Source organism: Physella acuta, unplaced genomic scaffold (assembly GCF_028476545.2).
Source record: "Physella acuta isolate Inbredline_101_S28 unplaced genomic scaffold, ASM2847654v3 ptg000964l, whole genome shotgun sequence".
Taxonomy (NCBI): Eukaryota; Metazoa; Mollusca; class Gastropoda; family Physidae; genus Physella; species Physella acuta.
Genome location: NW_026732481.1, coordinates 288,174 through 305,584, shown reverse-complemented (window position 1 = coordinate 305,584; position 17,411 = coordinate 288,174). Strand labels below are relative to the sequence as shown.

At 43.6% G+C, this 17,411-nt stretch overlaps 1 protein-coding gene across 1 annotated transcript in view; it reads right to left on the bottom strand.

The window, feature by feature from the left end:
* The window catches only part of LOC131953920 (inactive tyrosine-protein kinase 7-like), a 201,620-nt gene that overhangs the window by 35,198 nt on the left and 149,011 nt on the right, over window positions 1-17,411 (bottom strand). The window contains exons 4-5 of the mRNA XM_059317379.1: window positions 13,393-13,547; window positions 660-807 (exon numbers count right to left, since the gene is read on the bottom strand). Of these exons, the coding sequence (XP_059173362.1) occupies window positions 660-807; window positions 13,393-13,547 (303 nt within the window). The remainder of the gene's footprint in view (window positions 1-659; window positions 808-13,392; window positions 13,548-17,411) is intronic.

Here is a 17,411-nt window from a genome sequence, read left to right as displayed (position 1 = left end):
TTTCTTTTGCTGTAAGTCAAATATTAGTCAATGGGTCAAATGTTGGTCAATGGTCAGTTGGTCAAATATTAGTCAATGGTCAGTGGGTCAAATGTTGGTCAATGGTTAGTTGGTCAAAAGCTGGTCAATGATCTATGGGTCAAATATTGGCCAATGATCAATATAAAAATCGTTAGTGGGATCTTGCGAGTGACGTACCACTAATGCCGTTAATAAACCGCTAATCAATCTGGGATAAATTATGCTCACAAACCTTCATCGTGTGTTCGATAGATTCAGCAATGCCATGGCGTGATTTTAAAAATCTGACCAGTATAGGAGAATATCAGCCAGTTGGCTGCTCCATCGAGTTCAATGACCGCAACGTGAAATGTACAATTCAGCCATCTCCAACAGAAATGTCAGTTTTGTTGGCTAAACAAAGTGCAACCCTCCCCTAACCCTACCCAATAAAATCAATCGTGACTAGTTCAGTGTTTTGTCACGCTTGAGTGATTTTATGTAAATGATTGTTTTTTCTTTTTAACGACTTATTTGATATCCGTTGCTATTGATGATGTTGACGAATATTGTGTTGGATCGGCTAGTTGCTCACATGTTTAAAGTAGTTTGAGAACCAGCTTACCTGGAGCTGTGGCTAACCTTAAGACCAAACTTACCTGGAACTGTTGGACAACTTCTCGTAGTTGGCGAACCAGTCGATCCTGGTGGCGCCGTCAAACGGACAGTCCAGCCTGGCGTCCTGGTGCTTGTGGGCCAGCTTGAACTGGGTGAACTTGTCCGTTATCAGGTGAGGGGCGCCGTCAACTGTGGACGAGAGGGGGGTCACATGACTGTCACGTGGTTTTAATAATTGAGATCTACATACGTGATTGGTCAAATGATCAATAAATGAGATCAACATATATGATTGGTCAAATGACTGGTTTAAAATAGTGAAACTCCATTTAAACTTACTAAGTAAGTACTCGCTAAAGTAATTAGAGATTTGATAGCATCAGGTGGATAAAAATGAGAGACCATACACATATTGTAGGGAGACCATTTGTTGCATGTAGTGCCTATACCCAGAGGCCAATATAAAAGACCATAATGTGTACATGTCCACAATGTATAAGACCTCTGTTAGTACACCGTATAACCCACACTGTATACGCCATTATACATTTACGTGTGGTCTTCTGAAATGTTGTGAATTTTTTTTTCAAACCTAAAAACAGAATCCACTCACTGAGCCCCGGCCCTTAAACCACAACAACAACAACACCAAGTCGTCAAGCAAAACCTGGCATGTTTGATATAAGATCAAATAAACAGCCACGTACTGCCAGCATGGCATGTTTTCCGTGTCATGGAATCAACTCAGCAGACAGCTCATCCCAGCACTCGTGTTTTCACACACCCGACCCCGTGTGTTTTCCCTTCGATTCATCAACTCGCTCCCCCACTCTACCACCCCCTCTCTAGCCATGTTGTGACAACCCCCGACGAACAGAAGGCGGACGGGCAGAATCTTCTAGACGGCAACAGATATTAGCTTTAGCTCGCATTTTTATCGTAGAGCGATTACGGTTTTGTCTGTAAATTAGAAAGCGAGGCTACACCCAATCTATCACTTTCTGCCGGTCCACGTATTTAGGCAACAGTGCAGCAGGCAATGTTGTAATGTAGGCAATCTTGGTTTAAAACAATACGAAAATAGAAAAGAGGCTTTACTTAATTTTTTTTAATCGAAATAGCGTTTGCTATTGAATTGCGATGCAAATCTTCAGGGTAATAAAACAATAGGTTTAGGGTGTTTGTTATAGATGTGAGTAGAGATCCTAGGTACTGGTCGGAGGACGTTTGTTACAAACTTAAGGGCTTCTCAATGGTTTCTCTGGATGGCGTTTGTTACATAAACCACAGGGCTTCTCAATGGTTTCTCTGGATGGCGTTTGTTACATAAACCACAGGGCTTCTCAATGGTTTCTCTGGATGGCGTTTGTTACATAAACCACAGGGGTTCTCAATGGTTTCTCTGGATGGCGTTTGTTACATAAACCACAGGGGTTCTCAATGGTTTCTCTGGATGGCGTTTGTTACATAAACCACAGGGGTTCTCAATGGTTTCTCTGGATGGCGTTTGTTACATAAGCCACAGGGGTTCTCAATGGTTTCTCTGGATGGCGTTTGTTTCACAACCAACAGGGGTTCTCAATGTTGCATGAAGCCCATATGGTGTATGTCTCTGAGTGAAACTAGAGCTCCATCACAGTTTTTCTTTGCCTCATATCCCACTCGAGTTCTGACTTACTGCGGCAGCCATCTTGTCGAGTCACACTTCCGCTGAGGTGAAGGAAGTCACTTAGGGGAGGTGGAACATGATTTGAATAACGTCTGATGGTCCGTTACTCTGCCATTAGTCGTCATCGGTTCCCGCCAAATTGGAGCGTCTGCTGTAGGAGACTAATGACTCCAAACGTGAGCGGTGTGTGGGACGTTTTCTCTTAGATGGTGAGGGTGGTGGGGGCGGGGGGTGTTGTGGATGGGAGAAGGGATTAGAGTGGTTAAGGGGTGGGGGAGAAGGGTGAGGGGAGGGGGAGAAGGGTGGGAGGAAAGAGAAATGGTTGGAGAGGATGATGGAAATGTGGATGGGAGAAGGATGTGGTAAAGTTGCAGTGAAGTAGTGTGGGGGGGGGGGGGGGAGAGGGGGGAATGGACTGAGCATGGGAGATGGGATGGATGGGTAAAGGCGGCGTAAAATGTCGCCACTTAGAAGTTGTATGGCGGCTCTGTTGTTGTTGTTCTTCTTCTTCGTTCTTGATTATTGTTGTGAATCCCGTGAATATAATTAGAAACATGTATCCCCATTTACCAGATAGATTAACAATTATCTCACCACACAAAACCCACACAATAATGTGTCGGATTTTGTCCCCACAACCGCGTGTCCACACGTGTCCAAACTACTATGTCAGCAGAACTGTCCAATGTTCAAACTGCCCCACCCAGTATGTAGACATATAAACAGTATATCGGCATCAGACTGCCACACCCAGTATGTAGACATATAAACTGTATGTCTGCCACACCCAGTATGTAGACATATAAACAGTATATCGGCATCAGACTGCCACACCCAGTATGTAGACATATAAACTGTATGTCTGCCACACCCAGTATGTAGACATATAAACTGTATGTCGGCCCCACCCTGTATGTAGACATATAAAACTGTATGTCTGCATCAGACCGTCCCACCCACTTGTCCACTAGCGGCCAGCTTAGAAAAGTATTGTTTCAAAAATCACTTTGTATCGATTGGTTCTGACGACGGCCTTTGATCCCTTTCATCCAGGAGGATTGGGTTTAAAATTTAACAAAAAAAATAAATGGAAGGAAGAAACAAAAAAATTCTAGCTAACCGGTTGAGCCGGCCTTTTGATCTGGCCGGAGAAGAAATGTTGACAATCAGGAGAGGATTAAGGTTGATCTATCGGCCATTGTCCGACCATAGGGAGCGGAGCCCCGTGACGACAACAAAAATGGCGGCCAGTTTGTGTTCGCAACGAATTGGTTTCTATGCTGGAATTTTGGTGTGTGTGTGTGTGGAGGGGGTGGGGGGATTTGAAGGTGGGGTGGGAAAATGGTGGTAGAGGGATGGGGGGGGGGGGGGTATTTGAAGGTGGGGGTGGAAACGGTGGTGGGGGGATGGGGGGGGGGACTTATTGTAAGAAAGATAATTGTAAGGGGAGACTATTATGTTTTGTAATCGATTTTTGTAAACGGCATGTTACAGAGTTATGTGTAGTGGACGTGCTAAGCTTAAACAGACGTCTTAGACAGAACGTGTATGGTTGTAGCATGGCAGGGCGTGTATATCTGTATTATGACATGATGTCAATAACAGTCATGACATGACGTCCGTACATGTATCACGTGACTGCCATAGCTGAATCACGTGACAGACTACACCGCGACAAATGCCGGCCCTATAACGTCAGCTGCTGTATCATGACGCCCATCTCAAATTTAGCCCCGGCGATAGAGGAATTAAAGCACAATATTCATATGAGTGAGCGAGATACGGTAAGAAATAAATAAGCTTTTCATCGGCGGGTGAACACAGTCGACAGGGGAGTGTGATTTATTGATCCAACAGCCCCAAGGATCACCGCGGGCCGTTCTATTTGCCGTGCGGCCCGCGGCCAACGCGCGTCACGTTCACTTTTATTATGACGTATGACTAAACAAACAGTCATCAAAATGTGCTCATGCATTCGGAAACACACTCGGGCCTGCATTGGTTGAGGACAGCCCGGGTGTCACACGTAATGACCCTCGGGAAGTCCCCCCCCCCTCTCCAGTGTGCTGTCATTTAAAAAAAAACCGAACCCCTAAACGTGATGTCAAGTCGAGGATTTAATGGCGGAGGTACGAGGACACAAATCTCCGTGACAACACAACCCACGGTGCTCAGACAAACACACCGACGTAATTTAATGAAGGCAGGTCCGGCCACACGGAGTTTGGTGTTTTCGCAATCAATTAATTAACCTTGTGCGAAAGTAAATTGTGGGACTTTGCAACAAAACAAAATCGACGCTCGGAACATAGTTCATGTTTGACTGAGCTGTTCGCCTGAACATTGTAGCCATGTATTTTATTTATAATTTATACATTGAATTTTGTTTTACGTTTCATAAGGTATACGCACTTCAAGTGGTTAAAGGTAGCCTCAAGGCTAGTATAAAGGTATCTAGGCATTTAATCTTTAGATCTTAGACAATTAGCCTACTGGTCTGCAGGCACGTTAGCCTACACGTGTCTAGGGAATTTAGCCTAAATGTGTCAAGGAAAATTAGCCTAGAGGTGCCTAAGCGAGTTAGCCTATTGGTGTCTAGGCAAGAGGCATTATGTTGCACATATGTGGCTTTAGGAGGTTTATGTATTTTGATGAGGCATGCACGACCGTTATGATCAGTGTGTGTGTGTGTGTGTATGTATGTTTACCGTGAGTATACAGTGAGCACTCACATATCTTGCATACCGGGCTGGACGCAGTTGCCCCCCCCCCATCCCCACCCCCGCGATCTATGCGGTCTCAGGTCGGCTCTGGCTAGTATAATCTTTCTGAGAGGGGATTCTGGGATTAATCAATCGATACAAGCAGGGAAGGTAAAGAAATGTATCTTATCCACGCTCATACCCCACCCCCTACCCACACTCAACTCAACTTTATCTTGATACTCACGCCTAATCTCACCCCCCACCCCCACATCTGAATACCCCCACTCCCCCACCTTCCAGGTTGGACTAGAACCCGGGAGATTGGTCCACCCTGTTTATCTCTGTCCGGAGCTGTGTCCAATTCCCCCATGGGAAACCTGTACTCGTTGGTTAAGCAAAAGTTAGCTGACCACAATTTGGCGAGGTAGGTCACGACTGCACTTAGGCACTGTAAGTCATGACTTCTTCATGACCAGATTCAGGCACCGTGAGTCGTGACTTCATCCCAGTCAGCTACAGGCAAGGTAAAATCATGACTTCTTCAAAATGCACGGTGTGAAATGGACTTTCTCTTAAAACTAGGCGGTAGGCGGAATGTGGGTCATTGGAGTTTAACATAAGATACAAGATAAACATAAGATAGAAGATAAACGAACATGAAATACAAGATAAACTAACACAAGATATAAGATAGCAATGCATACTTTCGGGACCAAATAAAATATTCAACAAAGCGTGGAAATGAAAAATCTGAGACAATTGAGCAACGGTGTACACACATAGCAACATTGTAACCCCCTTGCCCAGCCAACTTACACATTATTCCATTTTTGGACATCATTTGGGATCCAATAATATGATTTCCTTAGGCTGGAATTAAAACTGTCATTAACAGACTGGAAATGTCTTGGTTATAATGTTATTAAGAGACTGAACTAGTTTTGGTTAAAATGTCACCAGACTCAAACGTTGTCTAAACATGTCCAAGTTAAAATATCGTGTTGCTCCGTGTATCTAAGCCCAGTATCGATACTCGACATAGTTTGTCAGGCCTGTGTGAATATCGAGCATAATGAGTAAAATAATCGATTCTCTGTGCTGCCATTTTTTGAAAAGGTTCGCTTATTTTATCCCGCTTTTTGTGTGTGCCGTGGCATATTCGATTATTAAACATCGATACGGGTGCATTAGATACTAGTTGTATGACATAAGGGCACTGGCAGTTTGCTGTTTGAAATTATACGATACAGCGTAAATACACACTAGCGATTTCAGCTTAGTTTATGTGACTTATAATAAGGGATAAGTCCGCCATCGACAAGACAATATTGTAAACAATGAAAATACGTGTGAGTGGGGTGGGAGATGGGAGGGGGGGGGGGAACGTAAGAGAGTTTTCCAGATAGCCTCTACAAGATCACATAAACCCCCTTTGAGCGATTAATATTATAGCAACTTTCTATATGTAAACACAACTCATTCGGAAAAAAATGTATTGATTGTTCAAAGGATATTTTAAAGAGGGAAGTAGTAAAATAAAATAACGCATGGACTCTTAAAAAATAGTTTTCGAACACATTCTTATTAGACGTTATTGTATTTAAGTTATTCACGGACATTAAGGAAAGACATTATTGACAGACTTATTCACAGACATTACTGACAGACTTTATTGACTGACATTATCACTAACTTTATCGACAGGCTTTATCGACAGGCTTTATTGACAGAATTTTCTGTAAGGAACGTGTCTAAGACTCTGTTAGCAATTATTGGCAGGTATGATCTTACGACATACCAGACGGACAACATTTGTTGACACTATTGTTGAGTGGTCTAAAGCACTCGACAACCTGGAACGTGAGTGCTTAAAGCTTGCCGTTGGCGATGTCGGCGTGAGATCTATATATAGACATGTCTAACTTAGATCTATATAGACATATATAGTTTAGATTTATATAGACATGTCTAGTTGAGATCTATATAGACATCTAGTTGAGATCTATATAGACATATCTAATTGAGATCTATATAGACATCTAGTTGAGATCTATATAGACATATCTAATTGAGATCTATATAGACATCTAGTTGAGATCTATATAGACATATCTGGTTTAGATCTATTTAAACATGCCTAATTTAGATCTATACAGACATGTCTAAATGAGATCTATATAGACATGTCTAATAAAGATATAGCCATATCTTATTGAGAATGTCTAATTGAAATCTATATTGACATGTCTAGCAGCATTGAAGGAATATTTTCTCTGGTCTCACGGTCTCCCCACCTCCTACCATGTCAACACCTCCCAACACCTCCCGGGCGGGGGGTGCCCTGCGGCTAGAAACCAATTAGGTCTGTGACAGCGCATATCTTCTACCCCCCCCCCTACATCTCAGCTGGTCGATCAGGGCCGTCGCGTGTGAGCCCCCCCCCCCCCCCCCCCCTCAATGGAACTCCGACGTAGACCTAATTTGGAATGGCGTTTCCGTGTGAACTTGCGTGTGTGAAGGTCATGTTCGTCTGATGGCTGTGTCATGTTGGGTTGGTGAGCTTATGGGATGGTGGTGTGGGGTGGGGTGGTGGTGTTGGGTGGGGTGGTGGTGGTGGTATTGGGTGGGATGGTGGTGTTGGGTGGGGTGGTGGTGTTGGGTGGGGTGGTGGTGTTGGGTGGGGTGGGGTGGTGGTATTGGGTGGGATGGTGGTGTTGGGTGGGATGGTGGTGTTGGGTGGGGTAGTGGTGTTGGGGTTGTGGTGTTGGGTGGGGTGGTGGTGTTGGGGTTGTGGTGTTGGGTGGGGTGGTGGTGTTGGGTGGGGTGGTGGTGTTGGGTGGGGTGGTGGTGTTGGGTGGGGTGGTGGTGTTGGGTGGTGTGGTGGTGTTGGGTGGGGTGGTGGTGGTGTTGGGTGGTGTGGTGTGGTTGGGTGGGGTGGTGGTGTTGGATGGGGTGGTGGTGTTGGGGTTGTGGTGTTGGGTGGGGTGGTGGTGTTGGGTGGGGTGGTGGTGTTGGGTGGGGTGGTGGTGTTGGGTGGTGTGGTGGTGTTGGGTGGGGTGGTGGTTGTGTTGGGTGGTGTGGTGGTGTTGGGTGGGGTGGTGGTTGTGTTGGGTGGTGTGGTGTGGTTGGGTGGGGTGGTGGTGTTGGATGGGGTGGTGGTGTTGGGGTTGTGGTGTTGGGTGGGGTGGTGGTTGTGTTGGGTGGTGTGGTGGTGTTGGGTGGGGTGGTGGTTGTGTTGGGTGGTGTGGTGTGGTTGGGTGGGGTGGTGGTGTTGGATGGGGTGGTGGTGTTGGGGTTGTGGTGTTGGGTGGGGTGGTGGTGTTGGGGTTGTGGTGTTGGGTGGGGTGGTGGTGTTGGGTGGGATGGTGGTGTTGGGTGGGATGGTGGTGTTGGGTGGGATGGTGGTGTTGGGTGGGGTGGTGGTGTTGGGTGGAGTTGTGGTGGTGGGTGGGGTGGTGGTGTTGGGTGGGGTGGTGGTGTTGGGTGGTGTGGTGGTGTTGGGTGGGGTGGTGGTGTTGGGGTTGTGGTGTTGGGTGGGGTGGTGGTGTTGGGGTTGTGGTGTTGGGTGGGGTGGTGGTGTTGGGTGGGGTGGTGGTGTTGGGTGGGGTGGTGGTGTTGAGTGGGATGGTGGTGTTGGGTGGGGTGGTGGTGTTGGGTGGGGTGGTGATGTTGGGTGAGATGGTGGTGTTGGGTGGTGTGGTGGTGTTGGATGGGATAGCGGTGTTGTATGTTGGAAGGGATTGGGAAGATGGTATTAACATCGATGAAACAGATATAAAAGGGAGTAACTTGGTCGATGAAAACCATTTAATCAACGTTCAAGAGATGCGGTCGAAATTTGGGATTTTTTAAAATCACTTGAGCCACACAAACTCGGACACAATGTACGGATGGGGAAATCATAAGCAACCACTGAACGCTGTGAATGGTAAAAATTGACGGGGGTTTTATGATGGCCGCTATTACGACGGTAATCAACGTATGAAAAATTTATCAGACTCGGGTTATACAAGTACAAACTTTACCCAAGGTCCCTTTCATGACTATGCCAGGTATTATTTAAAGCTGGATACACTCAGCTTTTTATTTAGACCCCGCACAACTCTTTATATAGACCCGCCCCCCCCCCCCGCCCGCACAACTCATTATATAGACCCCTATATCACATGAAGGTCGGCACAAGATCCCACAGTAATATAAATAATTGCCGTTTACAAACCAAAGTTTCCCTTTTGATCTACAGCTAAGGTCGACGCAACCGACCGATGACTAAACCTGACACGAAACAAAATGTACAACAGAGAACGCAATGTCGTAAAAAAAGAAACAACTAAAAATGTCAGGATTAGGTACTTGAAGTTATGATTCAAAACTTTTAAAAATATTAACTCTGTGAGCAATGATACTTGTCAATATTTCCTGCGAACCAAACCTCAATAAATATAACGTAACAAGAATTATTGCCGCCAGCAGGACTAATAACTTAAGAGTTATTGCTCTTGTCGTTATCTCCCTTAGATTAGAGTACACTTTAAAACTAAAACCAACCCGTCATAATTCTCAGACTGCGGCGCACATCAAAGTAAAATGGGCCCCTCTGCGACTCTAATTGAACATTAAATTTTGTTCCCCGGTTTGATTCAATAAACGTGGGCCATAATCGATATTGTCTAGTTCGATCTGTCTAAACAGGCACTCGCTGACAGGATATGGAATTATTTGACCCGGCGCTGATCGTTCGATATATTGATCAGATAACTTACTCTTCACTTTAAAGAGTTAAAAAAATCCTAAGATTTCCATGACGAGAAAATTTGTCTACGAAAATAAAATCAACCAATCGGGGTTCACGACGGACACGTGACATAGTGCACGTGACACCTGACCTAGAAACTGTCCTTGTCACAATTTTTTCCGTTAGGATGAGCAGGACAAGCAAACAAGTTTCTCGGACAAGCACGTCCGTCATACAAACATGTCAGACAAACACGTCCGTCAGACAAGCCGCGGGCTAATCTCCAGATTTGACTCGTTATCCGGTCGAATATTCGAGAGAAACGACAAGCTAAGGGCCCCCATCACGCGCCCGGTCAACTCCTGCCCCACCCACAAAAACCACCATGTCCGCCACATGCAACCACATCTTTTTTTATCTCGTCGTGGTATAGGACGAGACCAGATTTCTGAAAGATCACGTGACGAGAGCTCAGCCACAACACTAGAGCAGAACCACAACACTACAGCTTAACCACAACACTACAGCTCAACCACAACACTAGAGCTCAACCACAACACTAGAGATCAACCACAACACTAGAGATCAACCACAACACGAGCTCAACCACAACACGAGCTCAACCCCAACACTACAGATCAACCACAACACTACAGCTCAACCACAACACTACAGCACAACCACAACACTACAGCTCAACCACAACACTACAGCTCAACCACAACACTACAGCTCAACCACAACAATACAGCTCAACTACAACACTACAGCACAACCACAACACTAGAGCTCAACCACAACACTACAGCTCAACCACAACACTACAGCACAACCACAACACTACAGCTCAACCACAACACTACAGCACAACCACAACACTACAGCTCAACCACAACACTAGAGCTCAACCACAACACTAGAGCTCAACCACAACACTACAGCTCAACCACAACACTACAGCTCAACCACAACAGCTCAACCACAACACTAGAGCTCAACCACAACACTACAGCTCAACCACAACAGCTCAACCACAACAGCTCAACCACAACACTACAGCTCAACCACAACAGCTCAACCACAACACTACAGCTCAACCACAACACTAGAGATCAACCACAACACTAGAGATCAACCACAACACTATAGCTCAACCACAACACTACAACTCAACCACAGCACTAGAGCTCAACCACAGCACTAGAGCTCGGCTTTGGAACCAAACTTTCGGCTCTACTTTTTTCAACATCCGGCTGGTCGGAAAATCAACTATGGAAAGTTTTAAAAACACAACACGGGCATAACTCTTCTACCTCTGTACAAGCGGAATTACATTTTTAAATTTTAAAAATTCAAACAGAAGTACACGAATACATAAAATTACATCTGTAACTAAACCGGTGTTATGTAATCTAACACGGGCAGCAGGATATTAGTCTCTAGAAAAGGACGTAATATGCTCAGTCATTAGGACTATAACGAAGGGCCCCATTATCTATACACTTAGGAGGTCAATTGTTTCCTACCGTTTAAATATTTTGGGTCTCTGTGTCGAAACAGTTAGTAGGGCCACCCTGGTCCAGTGGTGGACGTCACGGTTGGCTAACCAGAGAGTCACAAGTAGTGACATGACTACTTAAGTTTCAGCAATCTGCAGGTGGACAGAGATGGGGAGAGGCGGGATAGTGAGGGGGAGGCTAGGAGTGAGAGGAAATAAGGACATGTGACAGACAGGGGTGAGAGATAGAGAGGAATATGTAGAGCTTTGTTTTATTTTTGTAACGAAATCACACACCCTCTGCTCGAGATGCGCAAGAAAGTTCCAGCGCCGCCATCTTCAACTGTCCCAGCGTGGGCTAAAAATAGATCAAACCCGCGGGCTTATTTTTAAAAATTATTCTTACGACGTAGTTTATTGTTTAAAATGTTTATTATAACTGTCATTGGATTATTTTATTATATCGTGATCAGTTTTTGGCTTTATATCTGAAGTGATTCTATGGAAATAAAATAAACGATTGCAATCGACAGCGTCGTAGATCGAATACATCCCCATACGGTCCGGAGGCATACAGATCCCTATCGTGTTTTTTTTATGTTGGCAAAAAAATATTTTTTTTTAATAGAAAAATTATTATATATAAATTTTTTTTTTAAAATCAGGAATCAATTTTCTCCATCTTATTTTTTTTTTTTTTTAACTTTAAACCACATCAGAAAGTTTTTATGTCAATGAATTTTTTCTTTAATACACTTCAAGATGGCGAAACCACGGGGACGGTTGTAGGGCCCAAAATTACTCACGATTTCTGCGCCAACAGTTGCGCATAGAAACACACAAGTGTTGCGGAGAAGCGAGAATTAATCTACCGGAAGTTCCCCCTTCCCTTCCCCATCAACCCTCGTGATTTGCCCCGCCTAATCATGTGACATCTAAGGGGGGAGAATAACCGTCACAATATAAAAAACCTAAAAATTAAATGAAGACGACTTTTGCATTTTCGCGTATTTCTCTTTTTTTTCTGTTTCATTCCTTAGCGTTCAACCTTTTTTTTTTTTGTTTCCCCATAAACGAAATATTGTCCAAATATTTTTACTCACACTTATGCGGGGTCCGCGCTAAGTGTAACATCTGAACAGTCTATTTTTATATATAGATTATCACCGTTGGTTGGCCCATGTTTCTGATAGGCCCGATATGTGTTGTGACAAAAGTCTGACACACAGAAAGAGAACAAATAGGTTAAGAAGCCCCAAACGTCATTGGTTTAGACGTAACATTGTGGCTTAAAAAAATGGTAAGCTTCTCAAATGACACCCTCCCCAGGTATATTTTTTGTAATTTTTTTTTTCAAAATAAAAAAAATATAAGAACCATGTGAAAATGTTTAAAAGGATTCTGACAAAAAAAGGGATTTTTTTTTAAAGCACCAAACTAATTTCAAAAGGGCTATTTTTTATTTTTTTGTTGAATCTCGTCAACTCTGCTACATCTGCAGTACGAGCAAGTGAAATCTAAATAACATTTGTTACATTTTAATAACGTCAAACAGTGTTGGCATAGAACGGGGACTTTTCCTCTGTAAAATTGTTGAAAGCACTTAGCTAAGCAGAAACTTAGGGTATACATTTACACAAAACATTCGCCTACCTGCCCACCCCCTTCCCCCTCCCTTTTCGACGAACGTAGAAAAAAATAAATTGCTTACTAATCTGGGATTAAATCTATAGTAGAATTTTCAAAGTCATTAATATAATATTAGCCCATCCAAGATTGTCCAAAAACAGGAATCCAACAAGAAAAGTTCCAACATAATGAAACTACACAATAAATGCCCAAAGTAGGAATCTAAGAAGTATGTATCAACATAATAAACCTGTCTATTACCCACTCCAGGAATGTAACCAGCAACTTTCTACAGAATGAGCTGACCAAGTGTATACCAGAAATATACTAACATAACGGACACACCAGAAATCTACTAACATAACGGACACAACAACACAGTCACAAAACTAACGACTTTCTACAGAACGAACTGACCAAGTGTTTATACCAGAAATCTACTTACATAACGGACAAGACAACACCGTAACAAAACTAACGACTTTCTACAGAATGAACTGACCACGTGTATACCAGAAATCTACCACAAGCCACTCACCGTAGACATTGAGGAGGAAGTTCTCTGTACTAGTCACCACACCCGCCGTGTTCTGGGACTTGCACGAGTAGACGCCGTTGTCTTGTCCGGATATGTTGGCAATCCGGAGCTTCGATCCCTGTTCACTTAGCCTGATGCGATCCACGTTGATCAACCTAATAGGGAAGTCAAGATTTCGAGTTAATTTTTTTTTCAAATAAAAAATAAATATATACAAATTACAAGGTTTGAACTAAAACATTGAGAGATTTGATGTTCATTGAAATATAAAGTTTTGATGTTTGTAGTAATGAAATATGAAGTTTTGATGTATGTGGTATTGAAATATGAAGTTTTGATGTATGTGGTATTAAAATATAAAGTTTTGATGTTTGTGATATTGAAATTTGGAGATTGATGTTTAGGTTAGTGAAATATGAAAATATGACGTTTGTGGTATTGAAATGATATGAAAATGCGATATTTTGGGTATTGCGATTTTAAAAATGTGAAGTCTATGGTATTGAGATATGAAGATTTGCTGTTTGGGAAAGTGGGGTATGAAGATTTGATGTTTGTGGTAGTAAGTAGAGATATGATGAGATGAAGTGGTAATTATGGTGGAGGAGTGGAGGTGATGGAGTGTTGTCAACGCTGATCTGACTACAGCTAGAAGGTAAGAAAAAAGTTGAGGAAATTAAAAAAAAAATCTGTCTATGGTCCCAGTGTAAATGTCTAAAAAAGAAGTTTCGGAAGTTCTAAAAGCGGATCTGCAACCAGAATATAATGAACTCGATATGAATAATTTTTACACTAGTCTTTCTCGCATGCATCACGTTTGACAGGCAGTAATTGGGTAATTTGCAGCTGCGAAAAAAGACAGACTGTGGATGTGTATTTGATAAAGATGTACGAACGTGGGTCAACACCAATGTCGAGCTTTTCCTTTGAGCTGTGTTCAAATGGTTGGAGTTCCGGGGACTCCCGATGAATTCTGGGAATTCCCAAAGCTGCAGTTTCGGAGGCTGGACGGTGCGTGGAGTCATGGGTAAAAAATGGGTGGGTTGGGTATGACGGATGGGGATTGTGTGGAGGTTGCGGGTGAGGTTGGAGATGGTGTAGAGGCTGTGCGGGACGGATAGGGTAGTGTGGGGGTATGTGTAAGGGTTGGTAGTACACACAGGGGGAGGGGGGTTGTGTTATGAGTGGGGTTGGTGTGGGGGGTTGTGTGATGGGTGAGGTTGGTGTGTGTGTGGGGGGGGGGGTTGTGTGATGGATGAGGTTGGTGTGAGAGTTGAATGAGGGTTGAGTTTTGTGTGAGGAATGTGGATGGTGTGTGTGTGGGGGGGGTGTTAAAGTTGTCAGTTCATCATCTGATGAGAGCAGTATCACCACGGGAAGAGAGACGTGTCACCAGTGACCACGTATCACCTTCTAAAAATACCCAAGACTTTTACTGTCGCGTGTCACACGTATGTACTACTTTCAGAAACACTGCAGTCTGCTAGGAACTGGTAACCAATGTTCTCTCTAAGCTGCGCAGTCGCAATAGATCGTAAGCCTGCCGCTTAGCACTTTTGCAAAATACAAACTTTGTATCAGTCGTTTCTGAGCACCAAATGTACACAGTTCATTTTGTACATAATTGTTTATCTTTTTATAGTGAATTTCTCCGGGAAGCCGGTGATCCAATATCTGCCAGGAACACGGCAGCCAGCTTGCAGCTGGGAAGCCGGTGATCCAATATATGCCAGGAACACGGCAGCCGGCTTGGAGCCGGGAAGCCGGTGTAGCAATGCGTGTTTATACCGTACGGGAAATGAGAAAAATGCAAGTTTGCTGTACGGGCGGGGCAGGGCTGGACGGATAAAGTGGCAGGAGACATGCCACCCGATCCATCAAAGATTTCTGCTGGTTCAAAAGTCAAAGGTCAAGCGGCCTCTGGGCAACCAGGTGAGATAAATAAACGAGTTGTCTAGTTGCGCAGAGTTGCCGTTTGATGGTCAATTTTACTCGCCTTAATCCATTTCGACAAATTTGAAAATCCCAGCCTCCCTCCCCCCCCCCCTACCAGTCCAAATACAGCTCGTTTTTTAAGAGAATAATGATTTTTTTCCCCTTTCATTCGAGAATTTTCTTCGAGTCAAAGTGTCAAGATCTCGATGTGTATGCCCCAGTCCCACAAATTTGTTTTCTATGGAAAGAAACGTCAAAGAGGGAGAACTCTTTTAGCGTGCAATTCAAGCCAAGATTACCAAATATAGAAGGGTGTCGGTACTTTGGGAGAGAGTGATTACCCTTACAGCCAGAGTTAAGGTCGGGTACACAATATATATGTAAAGTAAGCGAGTATTTCGGTAACGACGCAGAGACCAACGTTTGATTAAAAAGTTGACACGCGGTTATGGGAAGAGAGATCGGAACAAATCATACAAATGTTGAAATTATCTTCAAAAATGGGCTGGATGTGTGCGAGTTTTTTTGGGCGTGTGTTATGTGGGATCTGCAAATGTCGAGGGCTGGGGATATTAGAGTTCATGGAAGCTTGAAGGTGTGGGCAGAGGTAGACATTGGTGGGGTTCTTGAGACTGGAAAGTTTTTTTTTTAATCACTGGGATGCGTATCTGTGGAAACTGGTGGTTTACTTATAAACTGGGATCGTATCTATTGTCATATGGAAAGGTTTTCTGTACAATTTATTTTTATTTCATCAACTTTTCCCGTTCATGCCCAAGACACATGGGGCAGATAAAGTAGAGTTCATCTGCTTCAGAGACCTCAGTATATGGAGGGATAGAGTGGTCAGCACTATGCTCAGCCGTGGAGGGATAGAGTGGTCAGCACTATGCTCAGCCGTGGAGGGATAGAGTGGTCAGCACTATGCTCAGCCGTGGAGGGATAGAGTGGTCAGCACTATGCTCAGCCGTGGAGGGATAGAGTGGTCAGCACTATGCTCAGCCGTGAGTTAGGTACCCAACAGAGCTGACTTGAATCCGTATTATAACTCGAGACTTTCAGGTTAGCAGTCTAGCTCTCTATCGCTAGATCATACCGCCCCATATATATTTTTTATTAATTTGGACGGTTTAAAATATACTTGGATTTTTTTATCTTTTTTTTTTTCTCTCAGTTCGTTTCATGATAAAACGGGAAGTTATTTTTTTTTTTTGAAAAATAATGTAAAGCGTTTCTCTTATATTGGAAAGATTTCTTTGATATGCTTGAATGGTTTTCTGTTAAGAATAAAAATGGAGTTGGTTTTAAAAATATTATTACAGTTGATGAAAGCAACAGTTTTTATTCTTCATTTAATTTTCCCCCCTCGGGAAGTTCCGCAGCCCCAGACGGAACATCCTAGAGAAGTCCTCTCACCCCCCCCCCCGTCCCCTTAACCCCTAGAGCAGGGGTCTCCAAACTACGGCCCGCGGGCCGGATGCGGCCCGCGAGGTCATTTTATCCGGCCCGCGGCTATCTTTTTGTCCACTGAATAAATTTTTGTTGGGGGTGAATGAGGAGCTTTGCACAGAAAATTCAAAACTATTTGAAAATGTAGCTTTGTGTGCAAATACAATTACTCGCCTGTTGCAGACATTGGTTAAAACATTGCGACTCAAATAGCGAAAAATTCAAGCAAGTTTCGCCATGTTTCAATTGCAATGGATGAGTCGCTGGTCAGCTGTTCCACCTCTCAGCTTCGTGTGTTCATAAGAGGTGTGGATGAAGACCTGAACATAATACAAGATCTGGCTTCACTACATATAATGTATGACACTGTTACCAGAGAGGATATCTAACCATAGATAGTTCAGAGACAAACACAAAATCGCAAGATTTACCGTATTTCACATCAGTAAGATTGCTAATTTTGCGAGAAAATTCTGAGCGTAGTATTAAAGAAAAGAGATGATGACTTCCTGATAGTATAGGCAAGCCACAGCCATTATTGTCTGATGAAGAGTGGTATAGAAATTGGCCTCTGCTGCAGACATAACTAGTCATTTAAATTTTCTGAACCTAAAACGGCAAGAGAGTGAAATCTA